The 27,762-nt window shown below is 37.8% G+C and overlaps 1 protein-coding gene across 16 annotated transcripts in view; it reads right to left on the reverse strand.

Moving 5' to 3' along the window:
* The window catches only part of CLOCK (clock circadian regulator), a 120,193-nt gene that overhangs the window by 9,613 nt on the left and 82,818 nt on the right, over nt 1–27,762 (reverse strand). For 15 of the 16 annotated variants that reach the window (XM_009207080.3, XM_003898874.4, XM_009207079.4 and 12 more), the window contains 14 exons: nt 26,767–26,887; nt 22,256–22,369; nt 22,000–22,118; nt 19,337–19,419; nt 19,018–19,124; nt 17,118–17,265; nt 16,509–16,584; nt 13,220–13,361; nt 12,216–12,316; nt 11,598–11,687; nt 6,989–7,141; nt 6,032–6,244; nt 4,779–4,981; nt 626–881 (listed from right to left, as the gene is read on the reverse strand). In XM_009207080.3, the coding sequence (XP_009205344.1) occupies nt 626–881; nt 4,779–4,981; nt 6,032–6,244; nt 6,989–7,141; nt 11,598–11,687; nt 12,216–12,316; nt 13,220–13,361; nt 16,509–16,584; nt 17,118–17,265; nt 19,018–19,124; nt 19,337–19,419; nt 22,000–22,118; nt 22,256–22,369; nt 26,767–26,887 (1,926 nt within the window). The remainder of the gene's footprint in view (nt 1–625; nt 882–4,778; nt 4,982–6,031; nt 6,245–6,988; nt 7,142–11,597; nt 11,688–12,215; nt 12,317–13,219; nt 13,362–16,508; nt 16,585–17,117; nt 17,266–19,017; nt 19,125–19,336; nt 19,420–21,999; nt 22,119–22,255; nt 22,370–26,766; nt 26,888–27,762) is intronic. The other variant, XM_021938613.2, reaches the window with a different exon arrangement.

Below are 27,762 nucleotides of genomic sequence, written 5' to 3' on the forward strand. Positions count from 1 at the left end.
ATTATAACCTCCACTTTACACGTGACGTTTAGCAAGAGTAAGCAACCTGCCAAAGGTCACGCAGTACGTGGTGCAGCAGTGACTCAACCCCAGGGCAGCTAGACTTTACAGCCCAAGTTCTTAGCTATACATATACTTAGCTCATACATATACTACACCTCCACAGTATTTCTCCTCTGATACTAATTTATAACTCAAAAATTATAATAAGATTGAATTCAACAAAATAATTTAAGGTAACACCCATACCAGTAAAAAGAAATCCCTGCTCTGTACAGAGTAGAATTTATGGTTGGCTAGAAAAAGGAGGAAAGAGGTACTTGCTTAAGTTCCAGAAACTCTAGCCAGAGACTGAGAAAACAGGTGGGCAGGAAGTAGGCCACTCACTCTGTCCAGCAGTTCTGATAACTGGGTATACCCAAAGGCAGGTCTAAAGTCTTCCAATGACTGAACAAGGGAAGAAAAAAAATTGCCAACCAGGACAGCTTTCCATCTTTGTAGAGATTTAAACTGTACAATAAGCTTTGTGAATTTTTCACATCACTCACAAAACTGTTCACTTAATGCTTAATTTCATTACATGAAAGTAATGAGTTTGAAGCAGCTTCCCCATGGCGAGAATTACCTGTAAAAACTGTTGCGGTGGCTGGGTCAGCTGAGCCTGAGATGGTTGCTGAACTGAAGTGAGCTGCTGCTCCTGGGAGCTCTGCTGCTGCTGCTGCTGTGTTACTGACAATGTCTGTGACTGTTGCTGTTGTGTAGCAAAAGTAGGATATGCAGTCACCACCTGGCCCATGAGCATAGTACTAGGTACCATGACTGCCCCACAAGCTACAGGAGCAGTCACTAATTTGGTCACAAGTTGTTGACCTTGAGAAAATCTGTTAGAAGAAAGAAGGAAAAAAATTGGAGTCCAAAGTACAAGGTATACATCATAAAAGGCAGTGGAGTAAATACTTACCTAAGATAATACCCAATGACATTGCCAATTTAGTTTTTCAAGGTCTGTATATTCCTACTTTGTTTCATTTTAAAAGATTCCCTTTGGTATAACAGTAAAACAAACAATTCATACAGCAAGATCAACGTGTAACAAAAATACAAAACATTTTTGGATATCCACATTCAAAAGGATAAAGTTAGATCCTTACCTCACATCATAGACAAAGGTTAACTTGAAATGGACCAAAGACCAAAATATAAGAGCCAATGCTATAAAACTCTTAGAAGAAAACATAGGGGAAAAGCTTCATGACAATGGATTTAGCAATAACTAGCAACTGACATTAGCAGTAATTTCTTGGATATGATACCGAACGTACAGGCAACAAAAGAACAGATAAACAGATAAACTGGACTATATCAAATTAAAAATCTTGTGAATCAAAGGGCACTATCAACAGAGTAAAAAGGTAACTCTCCCATCCCACAGATGGGAGAAAATAACTGCCTATCATCTTTCTGATAAGGGATTAATAACCAGAATGTCTAAGAGCTCCTTCAACTCACCAACAATCAACCCAATTAAAAAAATGGGCAAAGGTCAAACTTGAACAAACATTTCTCCAAAGAAGATACACAAATGGCTAATCAGCACATGAAAAGATGCTCAACATCACTAATCATTAGGGAAATACAAATCATAACCACAACAAGAGGCTACTTTATACCCATCAGGATGGCTATTATAAAAGACAAACAACAATAGAAAATGACCAGTGTTGGCAAGCAAGTAGAGAAATCTTGCGCAGTGCTGGTGGGAATGTAAAAATGGTGCAGCCACTATGGAAAACAGTATGCAGTTCCTCAAAAAATTTACTATAGGATTACTATATGAAGGAATTCCACTTCTGCTTACATAACTCCCCAAAATGAAAGCAGGGACTCAAAGAGATATTTGTACACCCATAATCATAAGCAGCGTTATTCACAGGAGCCAAAAAGTAGAAGTAACCCAAGACTCCATTGACAGATGGAATGAATAAGTACAACACAGTAGAGTGGAATATTACTTAGCCTTAAAAAGGAAAGAAATTCTGACAACTGCTGTAACACGGATGAACCCTGAGAACATTATCCTAAGTAAAATAAGCCATTCACAAAAGGACAAATACTGTATGATTCCATTTATATGAGGTACTTAGACTAGTCAAATTTACAGGGACAGAAAATAGAATGGTGGTTGCCCAGGACTGGGGAGAGAAGAATGGGGACTTGTATAATGGGTATGGAGTTTCTGTTTGGGAAGATGAAAAAAGTTCTGGAGATGGTTAGGGGAGATGGTAAAAATCGTACTCAATGACAAGGAACTGTATACTTTAAAATGGTTAACATGGTAACTTTTATGTCATTTGCATTTTTCCACAATAAAATTTTTTAAAAATCTATAAAAAAAGAACCTTTTTCTTTTTATAAAATTACTAGGTACCAGGGAGTCAAATACATGTGGCACATGATTCATCTGCTATACTGGCACACAGTTCAAGAATAAACAAAGCTATCATAATGTAATTTTTTTAAACTCTAGGTTTACAGAAGAAATTCACACAAAATTGTATCTTATAAATATAATTCAAAACCAAATGACATTCTAACAGTGAATAAAACTCCTCTCAATTTATGGATTTATCAAGGCAGCATAGCATCTGCTGTGCTAGAATTCATTAATTTTTCCCTCTTTCCCTGCTTCCTTTTGCTTATTGAAATGAAAGAACAATAACACAAAAAAATGATGCTTCTTTGTGGAACAATATTATTTCCATTTGCCTTTTCTGTGAGATGAAGTTAGTTTATAACATTGGTCATTACAGTGAGATATGACTCTAACATAGATGTGGCATGACATAACTGTACTTACAAACTGTTTAAAGTATATAATATTACACTTAGTACAGATCTTGAAAATAAAATACTGTATTTTATATATTACACAACCAAATACTTTAATGCAAAACTATAAAGAATTAAAATTGTCCATATTAAGAAAGTCCAAAGAAATAAGTAATATTTACAAAGTACACTTAGTCACAGAAGTGCTAGGTGCTGATTTCTCTGTAATCTTAAATGAAATTAACATCTGAATTAGCCCATGGCTCACTGGTAAATGTGATAAGAACATTTTCTTTAATCTGCTTTCGTGTAACTCACACTTCTGCAGCTTTGTATACACGACTCCCTCTGCCCAGAATGCTTCCCTAGACTCCGTGCCCACACCCACACCAAAAGCCAAGCTCTTGAAGAGTCCAGGCAAGTATCTCTGCCTTAGTGAAGCTTTCCTGACCACACTGTTATTCACCTGCTTGACTCAACCCATGAAACTGCTTACAAAACCAAAACAACAAAACAAAAACAAAAAAACAAACAAAAAACTGCTCACTTCCTCCTTTCTCTTTAGAATACTCTAAAGTATTCATCATACCAAACAATACTGATTTGTTTATCTTTCTACTGCTTTTACTAGTCTGGTCTTTCCCTTGGGGAAGGGACGATGCCATACTCATCTAGGTAGGCCTTCAAATGTTTGCTAAGATGTGGTTTCTGTCCTCCTCAATAGATAGATGTTCAGGGAAACGCAACTTAAAACCACAGTTAAATATCACCTTACCCCAGCCAGACTGGCCATTATTAAAAAGTCAAAAAACAATACACACTGCTGGTGGGAATGTGAGATTTCTCAAAGAAGTAAAAGTAGATCTACCATTTGATCCAGCAATCCCACTACTGGGTATCTACCCAAAGGAAAAGAAGTCATTGTATCAAAAAGACACCTGCATACGTATGTTTATCGCAGTACAATTCACAATTCCAAAGATATGGAATCAACCTAAGTGCCCATCAACCAGTGAGTGGATGAAGAAACTGTGGTATGTATACACCATGGACTACTACTCAGCCATAAAAAAAGAATAAAATAATGCATTCTGCAGCAACTTGGATGGAGGTGGAGGCCATTATTCTAAGTGAAGTAACTCAGAAATGGAAAACCAAATACTATATATTCTCACTGGTAAGTGGGAGCTAAGCTATGGATACAGCAAAGGCATACAGAGTGATATAATAGACTTTGGAGGAGGATGGTGGGGGTGAGGGATAAAAAAACTATATATTGGATAGAATGGGCACTGCTCACGTGATCAGTGCACTAAAATAAGTCATAGATGGTTGTTTTTCCAGAGCAGGCCACAAAACCTTTCTGTAATACATGTTTAAGCACTTGAGCATTGAAATGACGACACCAAGCTCTGTGTTCAGAGCTCCCTCCCTCATCACCTTAGCTAGCTATAGACCCCTTGGCTAATTACTGAAAATTCACTTTTTTCTTATCTGGGAAATAAAAGAAGGCCCTCATGTACATTTTCTTTTAATAAATGACAATTTGAGACAACATATTTTGAGCATTTAACAAACTTAAAAAAGGTAAGCTACCCTAACCACTGTTACTACATGGACATTCTCTAGCATCTATATTGAAAAGACAAAAGCTTCACAGTGACACAGAGCCTGTCATAAACCTTTTCTAACAATGTGCTGTAGAATCTGTATTCTATAATATCTTGCAGCATATTTTTGGACAAGAAACAAAATTTGTTGTTACCCTTTAATTATGAAGTCTTTAAACAATGAATAAATTATGTGTTTTTATTTCAAATTTAAGAACACTGGCTGCAGCGAGCAACACATTAAAGTCACATTAAAAATTTTGATTAAAAAATCAAATTATTGTTTTCTAATTAATCGGTTTACAATTTTCAAAATAACAAATGAAATATGACAACTACCTTATCTGCCTGTCCTGAGTGAATGTAGTTACTGCAGCACTCTGGGTGCTGTTTTGCGGCATACTAGATGGAATCTGGACCATGCTTCCGGCTGCAGGCTGAGAAATCACCATAGTGTTATACAGTGGGGCTGTAAGAGTGCTCTGTGTCTGACTGGGTAGAGATGTTTGCTGACTGTGCCCACTCAGTACATTTTGTTGACTCTGTGAAAAATAAAGACAGATTTTGTAGACAGATTAACTGAAAATAATCATTTGGGAAGTATGCTAGAATTCATCATTCTAACAATATGACAATATGACAGAGAAAGAAGTGGCAGGATATATTACTCTGGGAGAAATATAACCACAAAGGAATGACTCGTGGTAATTGAGAATGAATTAGTCTTGAATATCTTGCTGGAAGGTAAACTATGACTTTAGAAAGAAGTGTGACTATAATAGAGATGATATAAAATATACCCGAAGAATTTCTGTTAAATGCCCAAAGTGAATAACTAATTAGTGGGTATTTTGCTATTTTCCATTTAAATCCTTGGGATTTACAGTCACAGATGTACAGTAATTGCCAATATTTTCTGGAATAGTCAATAAACCATTACTGCCCCCCCACCCCCCAACAGTCTATTCTGCACCAGCAGGCTTCCTGGTCAGCCTCTTGAGCAAGTCATACCTTTTTAACATACAGAAATAGTCTAAGTTATAGTAACTTGGTATAATTACTAGACTACATCTTTAAACAGATTGTGACATATTTTAAAGCTCGGCTGGGTGCAGTGGCTCAGGCCTGTAATCCCAGCACTTTGGGAGGCTGAGGTGGGCGATCACCTGAGGTCAGGAGTTCAAGATCAGCCTGACAAACATGGTGAAACCCCATCTCTAACAAAAATACAAAAATTAGCCCGGCGTGGTGGCGGGTGCCTGTAATCCCAGCTATTCAGGAGGTTGAGGCAGGAGAATCGCTTGAACCCAGGAGGCAGAGGTTTCAGTGAGCTAAGATCATGCCATTGCACTTCAGCCTGGGCAACAGGAGCAAAACTCTGTCTCAAAAAAAAAAAAAAAAAAAAGCTGAAAATATTTGATACTAACATGATTAGCACAAAATATTTTCATGATCACTTTCAATGCTATACTTTCTAAATATGATTAAATTTTGAAATGATATTTTATCATTAGAGCTTTATTTCTGTTTCAGCAATAGTGTGCATTCCAAACACTGACCACTCCACAGCCCGCTGTGCTCAGTAACATTACCTGAGTTGATGTACTACTCTGTAAAGTCTGTTGTTGTATCATGTGCTGAGTTGTGCCAATGTGTCCAGTATTCATTCCACTTTGAATCTGGTTAGTAGGAACAACTTGGCCTTGCATATTTATAGGTGCAAGTTGCTGGATGTTAGATGAATTTCCAGAAGAAAGTTGAACAGAACCAAAATTCAACCCAGGATTTGATTGCTGCAAAAACATCTTTAAAAATAAAGATTATGTTAAAATGAGCTTTGTAGATTGAAAAGAAGAATGAGAGCATTAAAAAGAAGGCAAAATCAAGCTACAAAGTGCATTTAAAAAGCAAGTAACAAGGTTAAGTCACTTTGAAGAATTAGCAATAAATAATTAGTGAATAAAACACGAAACTTCATATTCAATCTTTCAGTTATCTTAATTCTATGTTTCCAATTGTTAGAAAAGTGTAACTCGGTGCTACTCAGTCTGTGGACTGACAGCTCTGTATCACTTATCATTTATACTTTATAACATCAGACAGAAGTAGTTTTCACTCCGTTTCCCTTTACCAAAGTCATAGTCTCCTGGCGTGGTCCTGCTGGTTGGTCATGTAAGACTAATTTGAATCATACATACTGGTAGTTTAATAAAAATATTACTGATGATTGATTTATAAATTCCGTACCCAAGAGGTACCTAAAACTTGATGTAAAATATAATTTTTATATTATGGATTCAAACTTACTAAAATTTGGACTGGTAAAAAAGATGACTGGAGAAACAAGGATGTTGACAGAAATACCCTCAGGAATGAATTATCTTTAGAGACTGTAAAGTATAATCATACTGAGTAGGTAACCAGTGAATATTTAACTGAATTGATAAAACGTATCTCTTGCATCTCACTTTTAATTAAGAAAAGTTAACTTTGCTAGAAATCCAAAATGTGAATGGGATGCTTTCTTTGTGTTCAAATATAACAATTACCTGCAGCCCCTGGCCATGGACCATCTGAAGTTGTTCTTGAATTTTTCTTAGTTCTTCTTGTTGCCGATGAATATTTGCTTCTATCATGCGTGTCCGTTGTTCCAACTGGTCTTTCAGATGTTGCATGGCTCCTAATTGAGCTGAAAACTGAAACTGAAGTACCATGTATGGCAAAAGTACAAAATATTTTAGAATTACTTACTCCTTATAATTGTGCAATGTGAAAAGTAAGCAGTGTAACATGAGTGAAGGATGCTATGCTGATTATGCCCCTTAGTTCCTAATCCACCCATCTTTGCTCTGCTTTGTGATATTGGACCTGGACCTTCAAAATATTTCTCCTTTGCCAGCAGGCACAAAGTTATCCACATCAGTAGGTGGTGCTGGAGGGACACTGCCAAGAAAGGTGCTTGATCAACTCCTGGTTCTGGTGCTTTTCCTTCTTGCTCTTATGTCGGGAAGCCAACGGGAAGCTTCCCAGTTAGCCTTGTCAGCTCCCCGGCAGGTGGCTTTCCAGCAAGTCTTAATGACATCCTAGCGGGCAGCTTCCCTGAAAGCTTTACCAGTACCCCAGCTGATGCTTCCAGCTCTCTAGCTCTAATCTGCGGCATGTCAGTGAACTTCTCTATTACCCAGTTGCTATAGCCACATCTGCCCCAAGAAGATCTGTGTCTTAGCCTGGCATGGGGGAAGGAGGTTGGCAGTTTGCGGGGAGTCTTTTAAGTATGTTCCTTCCTTGGGTACTCTCCATCTGCCTTACAGAGTGGTTGCTCTCTGCATCTGCTATTTCTGTATTCTTTTTTTGTTTGTTTGTTTGAGATAGGATCTCCCTCTGTCACCCAGGCTGTTGAGCAGCAGTGCGATCATGGCTCACTGCAGCCTTAACTTTCTGGGTTCAAGAGATCCTCCCATTTCAGCCTCCCCAGTGGCTGGGACCACAGGCATGCACCACCACACCTGGCTAATACAAAAATGTATTTTTTGGCCAGGTGCGGTGGCTCACATCTGTAATCCCAGCACTTTGGGAGGCCGAGGCAGGTGGATCACGAGGTCAGGAGATCGAGACCATCCTAGCTGACACAGTGAAACCCTGCCCCTACCAAAAAATACAAAAAAAATTAGCTGGGCGTGGTGGCGGGCGCCTGTAGTCCCAGCTGCTCTGGAGGCTGAGGCAGGTGAATGACATGAACCCGGGAGGCAGAGCTTGCAGTGAGCTGAGATCACGCCACTGCGTTCCAGCCTGGACAACAGAGCGAGACTCTGTCTCAAAATAAATAAATAAATAAAAATTTAAAAATACATATATATAGTTGAAATAGGGTCTTCCTATGTTGCCTATGCTACTCTTGAACTCTCTGGCTCAAGCAGTCCTCCTCCTTCAGCCTTCCAAAGTGCTGAGAATATAGGCATGAGCCACCACACCTAGCCTTATTCCTATATTCTTTAGGTTCTCTTTACTTCTTTTAGGAGTTAATCTGTGTTACCGTTAATACTTTTTTATATTATTCCTGTTCAAATTTCCGGTATGCTTCTGGCTTCTGACTGGATATTGACTGATTACACATACACCCTGGATTTACAAGACCTGAGCTCATATTGTAGCTATCACTTACTGGAAAAAAATGTAACTACTTTTTTTTTTTTGAGACAGAGTCACCCAGGCTGGAATGCAGTGGTGTGATCATGGCTCATTGCAGCCTCAACCACCCAGGCTCAAGCAATCCTTGCACTTCAGCCTCCCAAGTGGCTGGGACTACAGGCATATGCCACCATGTCCGGCTAATTTTTTTTTAAGAGATGGGGTCTCACATGTTGCCCAGTCTGGTGTTGAACTCCTGAGCTCAGGCAATCCTCCCACAAGCCACCGTGCCCAGTCGTATTTAAACTTCTTAGCTTCATTTTTACCCCTTAACAAAGGAAAAAGTAGTCTGCACCTGGAGTTAATCTGTATCAATTTCTGTCATCCCTAGAATGTCCTCTCTGTGTACATGAGTAGAATTACTCAAAGTTGCAAAAATCTGACAGATAACCAATAATAATATTTTCACTTCTATCTTCAATGGAAACTATCCTCAGGTAAGTATAGAACATGGGCTTTTAAAGACTAGGCAAGTATGAATGAAAAAACACATACATGAATGAAAATAAAATTATGTTTTCAATCTTATTTCTCTGTTTCATTTGAGTCATGAGCAGCTCCTATTTTCCTCTACTTATAATTTAGCCACATTTGGTGATTCATCTCTTAAGTCTACACAGGCTCTTTAATTATTCCCATGAATTTTCAGTACATGATACAGTGTAAGAGCAGGAAGAGTTTCTCTTTATTGGAAGGAAATCTGTCTTAAAGAGTCTTAAAGTAGCCTCTTACAGTGAACTGTGTGTAAAAGCGAGAAATGTCCTTCCCATCCAAAGCTTTTTAACTCCATCTTGAATAGTTTGTATTCGGGATACTAAATTACATTTCAGAGCACACAACTTTGATTTCAGAAATTAACAATAACCAGACCATATCATATATTATATTATACTAGCTTGAGAAAATATAAATTAATTTAGTACCTCAACTCCCTCAAGCTTTTTTTTTTTTTTTAATTAGACAATGTGTTATAATTATGGCCAAGCATGGTGGCTCACAGCTGTAATCCCAGGACTCTGGGAGGCTGAGGTGGGCAGAATGCTTGAGTCCAGGAGTTTGCGACCAGCCTGGGCAACAGGGTGAAACCCCGTCTTTACTAAAAATATAAAAATTAGCCAGGTGTGGTGGCATGCACCCGTAGTCCCAGCTACTTGGGAGGCTGAGGAGGGAAGATCGCCTGAGCCCAGGAAGCTGAGGTTGCAGTAAGCCAAGATAGCACCACTGCACTCCAGTCTGGATGACAGGGTGAGGCGTTGTCTCAAAAAATTAAAAAATAAAAAAGTTACATTTATATCATACAAATGTTATTTTATTATAACTAAAGTTATTTGTACCCTTGGACAAGCATTATATTGCTATCACTTAAAAGGATTTCTATCAAGTACAAAAAGAAAATAGTAACAAACACAGAAGGCAGGAAAACAGGAAGTAAAACCACAGAACTGAGGGAAAGCATTTGGTTTTATTAGTGAACAAAATGTGAGATATGAATGCTTACTAACATTTTTGACATAGTACATATCTTTTATTTCATGAAAATATTCCCATAAAATGTTAAGAAATGCTTTAGAATCCTGAGATTAAAAAACTAATAATATAGAAAGTATGTATCTCCTATCATATATGTATAACTTAAATAACCATATAAGATAGACCTTTTTTTTTTTTTTTTTTTTGAGATGGAGTCTCACTCTTGTTGCCCAGGTAGGAGTGCAGTGGCGTGATCTCGGCTCACTACAACGTCCGCCTCCTGGGTTCAAGCGATTCTCGTTACTCAGCCTCTCAAGTAGCTGGGATTGCAGGTGCCCGCAACCACACCCGGCTGATATTTGTATTTTTAGTAGAGACAGGGTTTCCCCAGGTTGGCCAGGCTGGTCTCGAACACCCTACCTCAGGTGATCCACCCGCCTCAGCCTCCCAAAGTGCTGGGATTACAAGAGTGAGCCACCACGCCTGGCCCAGAGAGAGCCATTTAAAAAAAAATACTGTTTTTACCTATTATTAATGACCATTCCTTGAAATCAAGACCTGCTAAGTTAAGGTATATTTAATGCCAAACAAAACAGAAAAGTTGAAGAAAAATACTATTTCTCCGTGGTATTTTTAATGTGTTTGAGGCACTGAAAGAGTACAGAGTCATAAATTACAAGTTGGGAAGTTAGGCTCCAAAGTAACGCAGTATCACTTTTGGAATTACTCCCCCCTTTTCTCGCTACTTTCCACTATCAGGCCTCCTTCTGAACTTAGGCCAAGAAACAATTCTAGAAAGTTTTCCTTCACTTCCTCAGATTGCATTAAGGATTCACACAATGTGCTTACATATCAACTTATATACCTTCAGCACAGGCAATATAATGTGGAAATGTAGTTATCTGTCGTTCCCTCTAGATGTAATGGTTTTTTAGTATAGATATTATATTTGTACTGTCAGCATCTGCAATGCCTGTTACACACAAGGAACTCAATAAATATCGAAAGAATGAATATACAAATAAAGTTACTCAATTCTTCCAATATTCATTGGAAGAACAAAATGCACAGCTACATTTCATCTTTAATATCTTTATGTCTATAGTGTTTCTCAATGAGGGAGTGTTATGGCATATTAAGCAAGACAATTCTTTGTTGTGCAAGACTGTCATGCATCCTGAAAGATAATTAGGATTCCTGGACCATGCTCACTAAGGGCCAGTGATACCCCACAATCATTACGACAACCAAAAATGTCCCCAGATATTCTAAATGGCCCCAGTTAAGATTCACTGCATCTGTAACTATAATTATATATGTGCGTGCGTGCGTGTGTGTGTGTGTGTGTGTGTGTGTATGTGCTCCTACCTCGGCCTCCCAAGTAGCTGTGCTTACAGGTACTTGCCAGCAAGCATGGATTTTTTTTTTTTTTAAATTACATTAGCTTAAAAGCAATTTATCATTTTCAAATATGCAACTGAAACAAAAACCAAAAAATACCTGGGACATGCCTTGTGGAATTGGTAAATTTGTAGCTTGAGACATCACTGGCTGTGTTAATGATGAACCAACAGACTGGGAATTTATGGACTAGAGCAAAATAAAAAATAACACTGAAGTGATTCTCATTCCCATACATGAGTACTTCCAGCAGAAATATCAATATGATATTCATATTAATAAACTTACCATTTGCCTCATATTTTTGTTAGCTGAATACAGCTATGTCTTCCCGTCTATACTGGAAAGGCCTGTTCCCTATTTATATTTTATTTTCCAAGGAACTTCCTATAGTACACCTTGAACAAGCTCTCAATAAAAGCTGGCCAGACTTAAGACAATTGGTATTTGAACTCAGACATAAAACAGTTATCAATTATGAGCTTTCCACAATTAAAAAAAAAAAAAAACTAATATTTTACTTGAAAAATAATTGAAAGGACTGATACACATGACAACCACTTCACACAAAAAAGGGAAGTCTTGAGCGTCACATATCAGTAACTATTTTGATCTTTACAAAGAGGGGTAACAAATCAATGAATTTCTGAAGATTTAGATCATTTTTCCCCCTTTTAATAAATCTTTATTCAGAAGAATATCCACTAAAGAGCTTACCTGACTACTAAATGATGACCTTCTTTGCACCATCTTCTCATGAGCTGGTAAATGCTGCCTGGGCGGAGTGCTCGTATCTGTCGGGATCTTGGTTGGTGTTGCTGAAGTCATTCAACAAAATCAGAAGAGCATTAGTACTTTGTAAAATATACTTTTCAAAGATTAATCTCGGCCGGGCGTGGTGGCTCAAGCCTGTAATCCCAGCACTTTGGGAGGCCGAGACGGGCGGATCGTGAGGTCAGGAGATCGAGACCATCCTGGCTAACACGGTGAAACCCCTCTCTACTAAAAAAATACAAAAAAGTAGCCGGGTGAGGTGGTGGGCGCCTGTAGTCCCAGCTACTCGGGAGGCTGAGGCAGGAGAATGGCATCAACCCGGGAGGCGGAGCTTGCAGTGAGCTGAGATCCGGCCACTGCACCCCAGCCTGGGTGACAGAGCAAGACTCCGTCTCAAAAAAAAAAAAAAAAAGATTAATCTCAAAATGCATTTCAGTTAATAAAAATGGCTTTTGAATTATTTTTCCAAACCATTCAATGAAAGTGAAGTCCATGACAGATGATTCAATATAGTTACTTCTATCTTTTTATGAGCACAAAGAAAATATTTTAAATAGGAAAACTTTAAATACAAAAAGTTACTAACTTAATGACAATTATACAAGTCTTCATAAAGAGAAGACAATAAAAAAAACTTTCAAAAAGCAAACCTAAGAACACTTACTGGCCCTACAGTAAAAAACACAATAAATAGTTGCCTTTCTTTTTGAGGGATGATTAAAAACACCATCACCACCATTACCACCTACACATTTTAATAGGCTACTTGAAGAACTTAATTCTTTGCTAAAAGTGGGCAACGTGCCTTTAACTCACTGGAAAGGTTAATATATTTCAGAAATGTAAAAACTTACAATTTTAAAGAGGCATTTGATGAGAAATGCTGATGTAAGTAACTAACAGTTTCGTTACTTTAAAGAAGTCTGCTTTGAAGTAAGGGTACTCACAGGAAGGGTCTGAGACTGCTGTGTGAGATGATTTTCTTGAACTCCGAGAAGAGGCAGAAGGGGTTGGGCTGTGATCAAACCTTTCCAATGCTTCCTTGAGACTGACTGTGTTTATACGATTGTCTGACCCAGAATCTTGGCTCTAAGGAGACAGAGTAAAATAAATGTTTTCTTGTGGTTCAGTTCAGAGATCTCAAATTCACAATACTGTTATCAACAACAAAAAAATCAGTTTTTGTCTGTAACAAGGCAAAAGTACCTGTATGTACATACACATGTAAAGAAATGAAAATTTATGTGTTATAGCCAGAAAGTTTTGGCTTCATTTACTATTTAAAAAAAACAGAAGAATGAAGTTGGAATCTCTTACACCATATGCAAAAATTAACTCAAGACCAGGTGTGGTGGCTCACACCTGTAATCTCAGCACTTTGGGAAGCTGAGGCAGGTGGACCACCTGAGGTCAGGAGTTTGAGACCAGCCTGGCCAACATGGTGAAACCCCTTCTCTATACCAAAACTATAAAAATTAGCCAGGTATGGTGGCAGGTGCCTGTGATCCCAGCTACTTGGGAGGCTGAGGCAGGAGAATCCCCTGAACCAAGGAGGCGAAGGTTGTAGTCCCCTGAGATCCTGCCACTGCATTCTAGCCTGGGCAAAAGAGCAAGACTCCATCTAAAAAAAAAACACAAAAAAACAAAAACAAAAACAAAAAATCAACTCAAAATGAATCGCAGACCTAAACGTTAACAGCTAAAACTATGTAACACTTAGAATAAAACATAGGGGAGAAAGCCAGGTGAATGCCTGTGATGCCAACTACCCAGGAAGCTGAGGCAAGAGAACTGCTTAAGCCCAGGAGCTAGTGTCATAGTTTCATAAAGCGACACTAATCTTTCCCATCACCAACGTTTCTTTCTCCATCATCTCATTCTCATCTGTATACAAACATGCTGTTATTTCTCTTAAAAAAAAAAAAAAAAAAAAAAGGCAGAAACTTCCTTTAAGCCCACTTTCCCTTCCTACCACTGCCCCATTTCTCATCTCTTTGTAGCAAAACCCCTCCCTATTCACTGTCCCTAATTCCCCCATCCTGGAAAATTCTCTTTTAAACCCACTCTAATCATGCTTTCACCCACACTATTACTCCACAAAATCTGTTATTATTGATCACCAATGAATTAAATGTTAAAGTCAATGCTCAGTTCTCAGCACTCATCTAAAATTTAACTTATTTCAGCTGAATCTGATAAAACTGATCATTCACTCCTCACTGATACTCTTGTCTTCTAAGTAACTACCTGGTTTTATTCCTAACTTACTAGTTATTACCCCCCTGTTGTTGACTCTTCCTCGTCTCCATCACCTCTTAATACTGGAGTGCTCTAAGACATACCCATCCCCTCGGTGATCCCATCAAGACTCACGATTTTTTTTTTTTTTTTTTTTTTTTGAGACGGAGTCTCACGCTGTCACCCAGGCTGGAGTGCAGTGGCCGGATCTCAGCTCACTGCAAGCTGCGCCTCCCGGGTTTATGCCATTCTCCTGCCTCAGCCTCACGAGTAGCTGGGACTACAGGCGGCCACCACCTCGCCTGGCTGTTTTTTGTATTTTTTAGTAGAGACGGGGTTTCACCATGTTAGCCAGGATGGTCTCGATTTCCTGACCTCATGATCCGCCCATCTCGGCCTCCCGAAGTGCTGGGATTACAGGCTTGAGCCACCGCGCCCGGCCAAGACTCACGATTTTTAAACCATCCACACACTGAAGTTTCTCAAAAATATCTCAGAAGGACCTTGTCCCCAAACCCCAGGTGGATCATGATGCTGGCAGTAAATATGGTGAGAAAGTAGACATAGCTGGAGTGTATTTTGGAAATAGGGCAATTTAGGATTTACTAGGATTGAATCTTTGCATGAAGGAAAAAGAAGGATAATTAATCTCTGTATTACTTAAGTTTTCATAATGGTCCCCTAATCAAGAAACCCTAGATTTTAAGAACTTTTCTCAGAAAATAATGTCTTTTACCAAAACATACTATATCCTCTTCTTCTAAACATACAAAACCTCTTTCGAAAAGTTCTTTCGGATCTATGAAAGCAAGGAAGTTGTTTGCATTATTCAATGCTGTATTCTCAGCATCTAGAGCCATGCTGGGTAGAATGTACCCATTTGTTGAATGACTGGATGACATCCACCATATTGTCCCCTGGAATGCTGCCTATTTAAGTCAAGTTTTATATAGATTTTTGACTCTTTTCATTCCACTTATTTTCTGCAGGTCCAAAAATACTGTGGTAGGCAACTTCTGACATGGCTCACAATTCCTGCCTCCTGGTATTCGTGCCCTTGTATAATCCTCCAACCTTGAGTGTGGGCTGGACCTACTGATTTCCTTCTATAATAAATAGAATAGACAAAAGTGGTGAAATATCAATTCTGTGATTAGGTTACAAAAGACTGTGACTTCCAACTTGTAGTTTCTCTCCCTGGCTCATCCTGCATGCTTGCTCTGATGGAAAAGGTCACCTAGAAAGGAACTGAGGATAGCCTTCAGCCAGTAAGAAACCAAGGCCCTCAGTCCAACTGCCCATGAGGAACTTGTGTGCCAGCAACCACTAAGTGAGGTGGAAACAGATTCCACCTCAGTTGAACTTTGAGATGACTGTGGCTCCCACCAACACCTTGATTACAGCCTCATGACAGAATCTGAAGTAGAGGGCCCAGCTAAACTGTGCCTGGATTCTTGATTCACCAAACTAGGAGATAAGAAGTGTGCTGTTTTATATCACTAAATTTTGGAGTTACTTGTTACACAGCTACAGATAACTAATATACTATACTTTTGACCTGATGTAACAAAAAAGAAACCAGAGTTCAAATTCTGACTATAATTTCCCAGCCAGTGTCTTTAGGGGAGATTTTTTTCCCCTCTTGAAACTCCAATTTCAGTATTTTCAAAGTGGGGTATTATCTACCAGATAAAAGTATCTGAAGTGTAAATTATATTTCATAATTCATATAAATAACCTAGCCAGAGACTAGTACATCACTGGGAATAAATGGTAGTTTTAATCTGAGATCAGATATGTCTCTCATCCAATTTTCTTTTTAGAGGCAGGTGAGACTCTAAAATATTAAACTAAAAATAAGTAGTAAAGTATAATCATATCCCTGTTATAAGTGAGGAAATAAAGTATTTGAAAAATAATTTTCCTATTAATTTTCGAGTTTCATCTTTCATTGGAGAGAAATTTAAAATCATGTTTTTTAAATTGTAAGAAACATACTTTGTCAGCAGCTGTCTCAGGAAGAGACTCTTCAATGCCAAGTTCTCGTCGTCTTTCAGCCCTAACTTCTGCATAACTACAAATGGAAAAAATAATCAAATTTTAGTGTTTGGTCATTCATTTAAAATACTGCACAGTTGTAACTATTCAGTGTTATGTGTCTCATCTGCTCATCTAGACTATTTGCTATGTGCTACACAAACCTAAAATATACCTGTAATGTCTTAATTTAACTTGCATTTTTCTAGGTATCTTAAAGTTTCAAACACTGCTGTAAATGATCCATAACCCCACAATACTTAAATTAAGAAAAACTAAGTAAAGGAAGTGTATGCTTATCTACCTACAGTTTTCCTCTTACATGACTGACACTGCTACATAAATGACAGTAATAACGTCTGCTGTAAAGCGCAAAACTTGTATCGAGCCTTATATATTTATATCATTCCTGTATTTATATATAATGCTTATAGCAACATTGAAAGGATGTATCAGAAATTGAGAAAAGAGCACTTTGTAGTTCTTTAACAAGTTACGCATAAAAGTTACATTGCCAAAATCATCATAGGATGTTACAATAATTCAGAAATTCTCTAAAAGAATTATTACCTTACTACAGTGTGAGTACAAACAATAAACTCTGGCCTTGAATTCCACTGATGGTAAGTGATATAATAATGAGTCTGAAGCCAAATCCACTGTTGCCCTTTAGTCAGGAACCTATAATAACATGATTTGCCTTTCCCATATTGCATTACTAAAAGGAAAATAGAAAAATATTTTTTCTTTAATTCATATTAGTTACAAAGAATCTGTTTTTTAACCAAAAGTTATTTACATTTAAGTTTACATACACTATTCTTTTTCAGGCCTTTTGATAACATATATGTCAACATGAAAATGTTATTCTTTAGAGCTAGTTTAAGGTCCCAAGCAATGATCAGATCTTCCACAGTGCCTAACTCAGAGCTAGTCACTGCTGATCTTACAATCTTTTCATACACAATTAACTTCCAAATACTTAAGAATTCACACTGCTGACTTCCTCCTGCCTAGATACACAGAGGGTAATAACAATAAATAATCACCCCTGAGTTTTTTCTCCTAGCTACTCTGGCAGGCACAGAACCTTCAAAGCATTTAATTTTAAACCTTAACTAACCAAAATCAAAATAACTTCACTGTCTAAAGTAACTGAGTGCAGTAACTGCCAAAACACGTGCTGTAGGTTTTAAGTTCTGAAGCCTTTTAACAGATATTAAGCAAAAAAATGGGTTTTGGGCTGGGTGTGGTGGCTCACGCCTGTAATCTCAGTACTTTGGGAAGCAGAGGTGGGCGGATCACTTGAGGTCAGTGTTTCCCTGTCTTCCTTGACTAAAAAGTCTTTTTTGTATGGACCAATATTTGGTGGAACAAAGCTTAGGAAATGCTGGTCAAGGATCTCTCAATCTCTCCCCCAACTCCCCCTACCTTGCCACCACTGCCTCTCACTCTCTAAGGTGGAAATCAAGGTCTACAAACAAACTTGCTGTCCAAAGTTACCCAGCTAGTTAATACAGGTATCAGCTCTTTACACAACATCATGGCACTTAATGCCCACATCTTTTGTGCTGAAATGACTTTACTCTGAAAATTTTCCATAGAGTTAATGCTATTATACAACCTGCTTCATTTCCATACACAGAGGTTTATAAAAGCAGCATAAAATGTCATGAAAAAGTCTAAAATACCTAGTTAGGTTTTAGTGAACACTCAAGAGGGTAAGCACCTGGGAGGAGGATCAGAGAAGCAAATAAAACATATCATTAAGACAAACCTCATCATTAAAACAAACTTCTAAAATAGATACAAGTGATAAAAGAGTCGGCCTAGGCTCCAATCCTGTCTCTGCCACCAATGAGCTATGAAATTATGGGTGAATTATTTAGCCTTACTGTGTTTTCAGCTTACTCATGAAGACAATAATAGTATCTACCTTTTAGAACTGTGATGGAGAATAATGGAGGTAATACATGTAAAGGATTTAGAACAGTGCCTGGCACAAAGGATGATAACGCTCCTGCTCTAACAACAATAATAATAAGCAGGTAACACCAAGCACTTACTATGAGCTTTCTAAGACAGATTTTCCAAACATGTAGCTAGCTCCTGAAAAGATTCACATGCCTCAAAATCAAAATTTAGGAAACAATATTCCAAAAGTTTGACATATTACAATTTTCAAAGGAATCTACTTCTCTTACTCCAGATATAGAGCTCACATGCTTCAGAACAAGGTGTATCAGATGCTATATTATGAAATTCTACTTACTATAAAAATAGGAACAAGTTTAATTTAAACTTGATCAATGATTCCCACTAGATTGGTTATATACACAGAGCAAAATCTTTTAGTACATTTCAAAAATATGAAAATGATTATAAATCTGTGTCTTAGACCTATAATTTCAGGATGCGACTTCTGTTTATATAAAAGTTATTATCACCAGAAATGTTAAAATCTACTTACAGTGCTCATGACATTTCGCCAAATTCTCTAGGTCATCCACATGATAGTAATCATAGCCTGATGTTCCCAGAACTTCAAATGGCAAATATCCTATTATAGGTGGTGCCCTAAATTACACACAAAAATCATTATTATAAGTTTTTCCATAATAAGAAATATTCCAACTAGAAATAAAATTGGGGGGGAGGTTTTATTTTTCAAAAAATGGGAACAGGTTTCAAAGTCCTAATTTAAAAAAGAGTTTCCCCTTGAAATCCATTAATTTTAAGAATTATATAACATGACTATTACCTTTCCATGGAATTAAAAAAGGAATTACCTGTGATCTAGAAACAGAAATTTCCATTCTAAACTATGTCTAGATGTAAACTCTTCATTGGGTTCTTCAACAGTGCACATTTCCTACAAATAAATAATTAAAATTTATAAATACTTTGTGTCCTTAAGAATATTAAATATTGCTACATATAAAAATAAAAGTCATGGCCAGGCGCGGTGGCTCACACCTGTAATCCTAGCACTTTGGGAGGTTGAGGTGGGCAAATCACTAAGGTCAGGAGTTCGAGCCCAGCCCAGCCAATATGGTGAAACCCCATTTCTATTAAAAATACAAAACATAGCAGGGCACAGTGACGGGTGCCTGTAATCCCAGCTACTCAGCAGGCTGAGGCAGCAGAATCACTTGAACCCAGGAGGTAGAGGTTAAATAAATAAATTGTCATTACTAGATAACTTTTCCTAAACAAGTTAGTTGTTTCCATGTATGTATGTATATGTTTACTTATTTGTTTCAGACAAGGTCTCACTCTGTCCCTCAGGCTGGAGTGCAGTGGTGTGATCTCAGCTCACTGCAGCCTCAACATTCCGGGCTCAAGTGATCCTCCTGCCTCAGCATCCTAAGTAGCTGAGACAATAGGGATGCACCACCACACCCGGCTAATTTTTGTATTTTTATTTGTAGAGATGGGGGTCTCACTATGTTGTCCAGGCTGGTTTTCAACTCTTGGGCTCAAACAACCTGCCTATCACAGCCTCCCAAAGTGCTGAGATTCTAGGCATAAGCTAAAATGCAGGCCCTTCTAAACAAGTTAATACATTTTACTTTTCCAGTACTAAAGAATGTGGTAATAAATAACCTTTAGATGCAAGATTTTGGGTGGGTACTTCTCACTCTGCACATTTTCCATTCACACATGCCTATAAACACTTACTCAAAATTCAGACCTCTCTCCTGAATTACAGATCCTTATTTCCAACTATCTGAATGTCCTCACACATCTCAAATTCAGTATGTCCTAAAATAAACTAATTGCTTTACAACTCACACCCAGTCACACAATCTTCCATATTATTCTATACATGGATGGTGGCCAGTTTCTAGAAATCTGATAGTTAAAACATACTTTCATTTTTACCTTTCATCATCTAAGTGGCCACTACTAAATATTTTCCATTTCATCTAAGTATTTAAAAAATCAATTCCATCTCATCCATCTTAAGTGCATTGGTTTAGACCCCTGCCATCACTGATTTGCTATAGTGTTCACTAGTCTCCCTGTCCTTCAACTCATCTTCTCTTCTAGGGCTACAATTACCTTACTAATACTCAAATATTATATGACTTCCCTGCTAAAAAAACTTTTAATGGTTCCTTGTGCTAAACTCTCTTCAGCATGGAGAAATAAACAAGAAATAAACAAATTTTATTTCTGGTTTCTGATTACTTTTGTAGCCTTACCTCCCACTATCTCTTCCCCCTCCACACACTAACCCTAAACTCTAGTCATACTAAACAATGTATTCCATCCTGCCTCTGCGTCCCTGAATGACCTGCAGCACACTGTAATAGTTGTGAGGTTGGGCTTTGAGAAAAAAATAATTATTAATTAATAGAATCAAGTCCCAGTTTCATCACTAATAGCTGAGACTTTGGGCAAGTAACTTAACTTCCCTAAGCCTCTGTTTCCTTATAATGTAAAATGAGGGATCGTAATAGCATCTACCTTATAGGGCTGTCATAAGAATTAAATGAGATAATGTATGTAAAATACACAGCATGTAGTAAGCACTCAAACGTTAACAACTATCATTTCATAAGAGCAAAACAAACAGAGCAAGACTGGTTTAAGATCTTCTAATAATTCAGTACTTTGTCCTGTACTAAGATGTCTCCCCAAATTTATCTGAGACAGAGTGAGACTCATCTCAAAATAAAATGCAAACACAGTTCACTGAAGTCTCGACCTCCTGGGCTCAAATGATCCTCCCACCTCAGCCTCCTGAGTAACTTGAGACCACAGGTGTGTAACACCATGCCTGGCTAATTTTTTGTATTTTTTGTAGAGATGGGGTCTTGTCATGTTGCCCAGGCTGGTCTCAAACTACTGGGCTCAGGCAATCCTCTCACCTTGCCCTCCCAAAGTGCTGGGATTACAGGCATGAGTTGCCTCGCCTGGCCCCGCCTAAATTTTAAATCTTAGCCTGGCTGCCTCTTTCCAGTCAGTTTCTAGCGGTTGAACTATTTCACTTTTCCACTTCCCTACTAATCATCTGTTTGTGGGGCCCAGGAAATAAAAACAAAATACTTAATTTTACATTTGAAAAGGTAAGTTATATGTAGTAAAGAGTCACTTGTACATTCCAAATAAATATTTAAAAGTGACCTTCTAAAAATAAAGATTCCAAAAACCTAGATTTTTGGACTTTCCCTTTTAATAATGAACCATACACAAAAGGATCCTAAAATCTTCCACAAAAGTGGGGCATATTGATATATAATAATCACTGGTTAACTGCAAAGGATATATACTAAAAAATTAGTTATACAGTTTAATGAGTGTCTTGATAACTTGTCATTTCAAAAGTATTATCATGCATATTTAATGACTCAAAGCCATTCCACCTCAATGTCTGCAGAAAGTTTCAGGCAGTTCTCAGCATATGAACTGCAATCCCCTTAGGGAAATAAAATTAGAAACATACCTTGATGAACTGAGGTGTAGCTAACCTGACAGTAGCTACAAAACAAACTCTATCTTCGTAAGACGGCCTATGTGTGCGTTGTATAGTTCCTTCAAAACCATTGTGTGCTGAAGAGGATACTAAAACAATAGGGAAAAAGGTATCGTGAGTTATGCAAGCAAAACCTAGCTGTCACTGATATTCAAACATCTATGTCTTTAAGAGCATAGAAAAATAACAAGTTGAAACACATTGTGAGAGAAGCATTTTAACTCACCACTGTTTAAAGATTTGAAATTTCCTATAAACTTTACATATTCATAGGTAGATGGCTCCTTTGGGTCTATTGTTCCTCGGAGCATATGACAACAGAATTCTAACTGATTTTTTGCTGAAATAAAGAGATTTTAAAAATCACATATTTGTGATATAAAACAATGATATACCACATAAAATAAGATCATAAAAGTTGTGTAAGTTTACAACCATTATTTTCCCCAACAGAAGTCGTCAATGACATTTAGTTCATAAAAGCAGAGTAACTTCAGGACAGGACCTCACTTTGTCTTTAATAGGGAAAACAGACTTTCTGGTGCAAACAACTTAATGTTTTCCTATTTTTATCTATTCATCCTTTTCCTTCTTTACTTACTTTCAAAGGAAAGTTTTGCTTCATGTTCTAAAGCTAATCCTTCCATCTCTACTATTTATAGTCTTTCCTATTTTCTCTAGGACCTGGGCCACATCACTGTTCCTTATTCCTTGAGCATCTACACCTTTGGGTCCTTACTTTCTTTTTTTTGAGACAGCATCTTGCTTTGTCACCCAGGTTGGAGTGCAGTGGCATGATCACAGCTCATGCAGCATTGAACTCTTGGGCTCTAGTGAGCCCCCTTCCTCAGCCTCCCAAGTAGCCAAGACTACAAGATGTGAGCCACCATACCTGGCTAATTTTTAATTTTTTGTGGGTCTCACTATGTTGCCCAGGCTGGTTGCAAGCTTCTGGGCTCAAGCAATCCTCCTGCCTCAACCTCCCAAAGTGGTGGGATTATAGGCGAGAGCCACTGCACCTGGTCAAGGATCCTTACTATCTACTTTTAAATTTGCTCAGTCTTCCATCTCAAAGGAGTTTTGCTAATTATTTTGGTATTATCGATCTCCTTCCTTTTCATTATGGGCTCCATCTTCCATATATTCATTTCCCATAACTTCACACACTGTGGCTTTCATCCTTACACCTCTACAGCAATTATTCTTCTCAAAATTACTAACATTTGTATTGTTAACTTCAATGGTTTTTCATTTCCATTTCTTTAAAGTCATGCTTTGTCATTCCCACAGCATAAACTTACCTTCCTACCTTACTGACTACTCCTGTATCTTCTGCTAATCCATTTTCACACTAGGGGCTTTCACAAAGGTTCTTCTGATCCTAAATCTCTCTCTCCAACTCTAGCATTTTATGTGAGACAAAGTTTCCTATAATTTGCTTTCAGGACATTTGTACTTGATGGTCCCATCAGTAACTTAAAATCAAAATATCTGAAAGTGAATTTATCATTCTTCAAGTTCCCTTCATCTATGTATGCTTATTTCCCAAGTTAGGAACTGTATCAATTTGGTCTCTTCTCTTCCCATCACAAGTCCCAAACCTAATCTGTCACCAAGACCTGCTACTTATTTCACAAAGGAAGCCCACCAATTTAGTGTAGTTGCAAATTACCTTGCATCTAGGTAACCGAAATATGTATTCATTATGCCTCCACATTCTGCCACTCTGATTCAGTCTTGCCTATTATTCTTAGACTTATAACTACTTTCACTGTACTACTTCAGCACTCAAGGACTAGTAACACCTTTCTTTGCTCACTACTTCAAGCTTACATTCTTCTGTTAACATCATCATAGATGGCTTTATCATCTAACCTAATAGGTTCAAAATTTAACTATCTTCAATATTCCCCATTGATGATTCTTAGTCACTTGGTCACCTGAGCCTATCACAACAAGTTCTATTGAGTTTACACACTTAACAGTCATATACTTTCCTCTCCATCCTTTCCTTTTTTTTTTTTTTTTTTTTTGAGACAAAGTCTCACTCTGTCACCCAGGCTGGACTACAGTGGCATGATCTCAGCTCACTGCAACCTCTGCCTACTGGGCTCAAGTGATCCTCGAGCTCAGCCTCCTGAGTAGCAGGAACTACAGACATGTGCCACCACACCCCAGCCAATTTTTGTATTTCTCTTTATCGTGTACAGTGTTTCACCATGTTGCCCATGCTGGTCTTGAACTCCTGGGCTCAAATGATCTGCCCACCTTGGCCTCCCAAAGTGCTGGGATTACAGGCATGAACAACTGTGCTCAGCCCATCCTTACTTTTATTGCTAGGATTATATGGTTTTCCTTTTTGTCTCCAGTCTGGTTCTTTTAAAAATTTTCTACCTGAGTGATTTTTTTAATCTCCCAAACCAGATGATGAAAGTGGCAGCAACTTTTATAAGCAAGGTACTGCTGCTCTCTCTAGGCCAGCAATGAAGACCTGGACCTCCATGACACAGAATAGCTGTTACAGTCATAGTTACTGTACCAGGCAGCAGGGCCAGCTTTGTCATCAGAATGGTATGATCCATAAGATCTCTGGTTGTGTTTAACTGAACTCTAGGAATGAAACTGAGGAGTAACTCCATAAAGCTATCACTTGATTTGCATAGTAGGAAACCTGCAGGTCAGGTGAGCACAGCCTGAGTTGAGCCACTATGACAGAGAAATCCAGGGCTCTTATTCAGCTCTCAGACTCAGGGCCTCTTTATGAAGCAGAAGCCACGTAGGCCTGGGGTAGGCAACCCACCGCTGCAAGTTTTCTTCCTAGCCTTCTCCAAACAAACTTTCCACTATTTACCTGGTTTTCTTTCTTTATTCTTTTTTTTTTTTTGCAGACAACAAAACTACCCAAATCTCCTTCACTGGCTCTCTACTCTGTAAAAAATAAAACTCAAATTTCTTAGGATGAACTATAAGCACCTTTATAATTCTTTCCTTATTCCTTCTCTCAACACAAATTACACCACCTGTACCTCAACTTCATTATGGCCAAAATGACCTACCGAATTTTCTAAGCAGTTTTCCCTGTGTTTTAACTTGTGTCTATTCTTTTGGCATGAAACTTTCTTTTTTCTGGGGAAAGAACTCTTCTGTATATCACTTGTTTAACGAGGAGATCAGCAAGCCATTTAATTAAGACTTTTCTTAAGTATTCTTGCCATTTTCATTTCTGTTCTTGGAAGCAGAAGCCTAAGCTCTTTCTGCCAAAGGCTTTTATTTAGTTCTCCATCCAATTTTATTCTTAGTAGGGTCTTCAAAGCAAACGCCTTCTCCTTTGTCTTCCTATTGCTATCTCCAAAGGGTTCCACCTTTCTTTTCTTTTTTTTTTTTGAGACAGAGTCTCGCTCTGTCGCCCAGGTTGGAGTGCAGTGGTGTGACTCTGGCTCATTGCAACCTCCGCCTCCGGAGTTCAAGCAATTCTCCTACCTCAGTCTCCAGAGTAGCTGGGACTACAGGCACGCACCACCATGCCTGGCTAATTTTTGGTAGAGACAGGGTTTCGTCATGTTGGCCAGGCTGGTCTCAAACTCCTAGCCTCAAGTGATCTGCCCGCCTCAGCCTCCCAAAGTGCTGGGATTACAGGCGTGAGCTACTGGACCTGGCTGGGTCCCACCTTTCTAATTCTTCTCTCCTCGTTCTATATATTTACCTCAAGCAATACCATTCCATCCATGGCTTCAAATACTAATTGTAGGCATCTATTATATCCAGCCTAAATCTTTCTAAGTACCAGACTAGAGTGGCCTAGTAATGGCCAATGTCATATAAACTTGGTTTTAAAACAAGGCTTCAAATGAATTCTCCAAGTCTAGTTTTTTTCAACTCTCGCTGAAAGGCCATCCACTCTTATCAAAGTTATAGATACATACAAATTTGTGCGCGTATGTGTATCTTAATTTTTAGACAGTATGCTATAGAATTTGAGGATTCAAACACAAAGAATCTTTAAGATAATGTATTAGCAGATGAGACACATTTAAAAATAAAGAAAAAGGTGATTCAATAAGGTATCTAATAGCTAATGGCCAAATATAGTGCTGTAACAATTCTGGATTTTATACAGGGTAATATATGAAGAAAATGAGGTACTCTGGTGAAATCAATTTGTCAATGGACCTAGTAGAAATGTCTGATTCTACCATAATATGTTGTTTCTTGATGGTGAGAACTATTTTCACTATTCTTGATATTTTTATGATACAGCACAAGTGCCCAGCAAATTAGATACATCTAACAAACGACTGTTTAATTAATAAAGTAGATAATTTATCTTTATATTTAATAACTTTAAGAGAAACATAGAAATTTTTTCCAATTGGTTAACAATGGTGAAAATCAGAAAGTTTAATTTTCCCTCATTAAATATAGTAAGGTTTTATTTATAAATTAGTAGCAATATATTGCTAGGTCTCACTTTTGCATAAAATATAGCTTTATGGCATAATGGGAGTCCAGGATTTATTATAACAAATAAGATGGGATTTCAATATACTCTGAAATAGATTTCAGATTTTTAATATGGACACAATTTCATCTTATATGTATTTTAATATTGAAAAAGCACCTAACAGGGCATATGGAGTAATGCTGTATTTAAAGAAGTCTGTATTTTTCATAAACTTGCAAAAGGATAGTGCTACTGAATATAACATTTGACTTTTTTGCTTAACAGCTACTACTTACATTTTAAATATTCTGGGGTTAATGAATCACTTTCCAGCAGATGAGTAGAGAGTATTTTATAAACCTCTGAATGTTCCCCTTCTGGGATAAAATTAAATATACTTTGATCCACAAGATCAGACTGAAAAGAAAATTGTTAAAAGTAAAATAACTTTAATGATTCAAGAGACAATTGTTTTAAAAGTACATAATCGCTATTAAACACAGAAGTTAGCTTTCAATTATCTGTGAAAACCAACAAATGTCAAGTTACAGACCAAATCTCAAAAACCAGATTGAGATGATACTAATGTCATCTAATCCATGACCAGTATGATCCTGAAAGCCTGATAAATTATTTGCAAAGCTGTGTTTCACCAAAACATTTTGAATATTTCAAAATACAATGTGACCAAGAGAGCTAATAAGAAAAATCTCTGGTGACAAGTCAGAGCCTTAACATGTATTCAAACCTATGGTAAACAATAGTGGTATATCCTACTATAAAGGACTAGGCACAAACTAAATAAAGAGGAGATTTTGCTTTGTTGTGATTTCAGTTGTCCAACGTGTTCTTTACTTCATCTTTTCCTGGCATTTATCCTACATCCCATTGTACAAAAGCCTTATGTTTAGTTATCCCCCCTCAAAAGGACACCTAATATGTTAGGCATTATAATCCTTGCTAATATATAGCTTTAATCGTGATTAATCAATAGCAATTTGACAAACATCAGGTTGGCTACAACGTGCCACAGCTGTGGAAACAAAGATGAATAAGATAGTTCTGATACGTAAGTACCATTGATAACAAAACTTCCATGACTTTACATTTGCTACTATGCATTCTACCTGGTTTCCTGCATTTCAAACTGCTCTGTGGAATCCTAGGGATACTGATACCGTATCTCAAGGACTGTAAAGGTGGGACTAGAGGTTGGGGAAGTAAAAAGGAGCTGTGAAGCAGGGCTCAGGGTCCTGCCCCTGCATTAAATTAAAGCAGTTCTACTTTTTGTT

The sequence above is a fragment of the Papio anubis genome, chromosome 3 (assembly GCF_008728515.1).
Source record: "Papio anubis isolate 15944 chromosome 3, Panubis1.0, whole genome shotgun sequence".
Classification (NCBI taxonomy): Eukaryota; Metazoa; Chordata; class Mammalia; order Primates; family Cercopithecidae; genus Papio; species Papio anubis.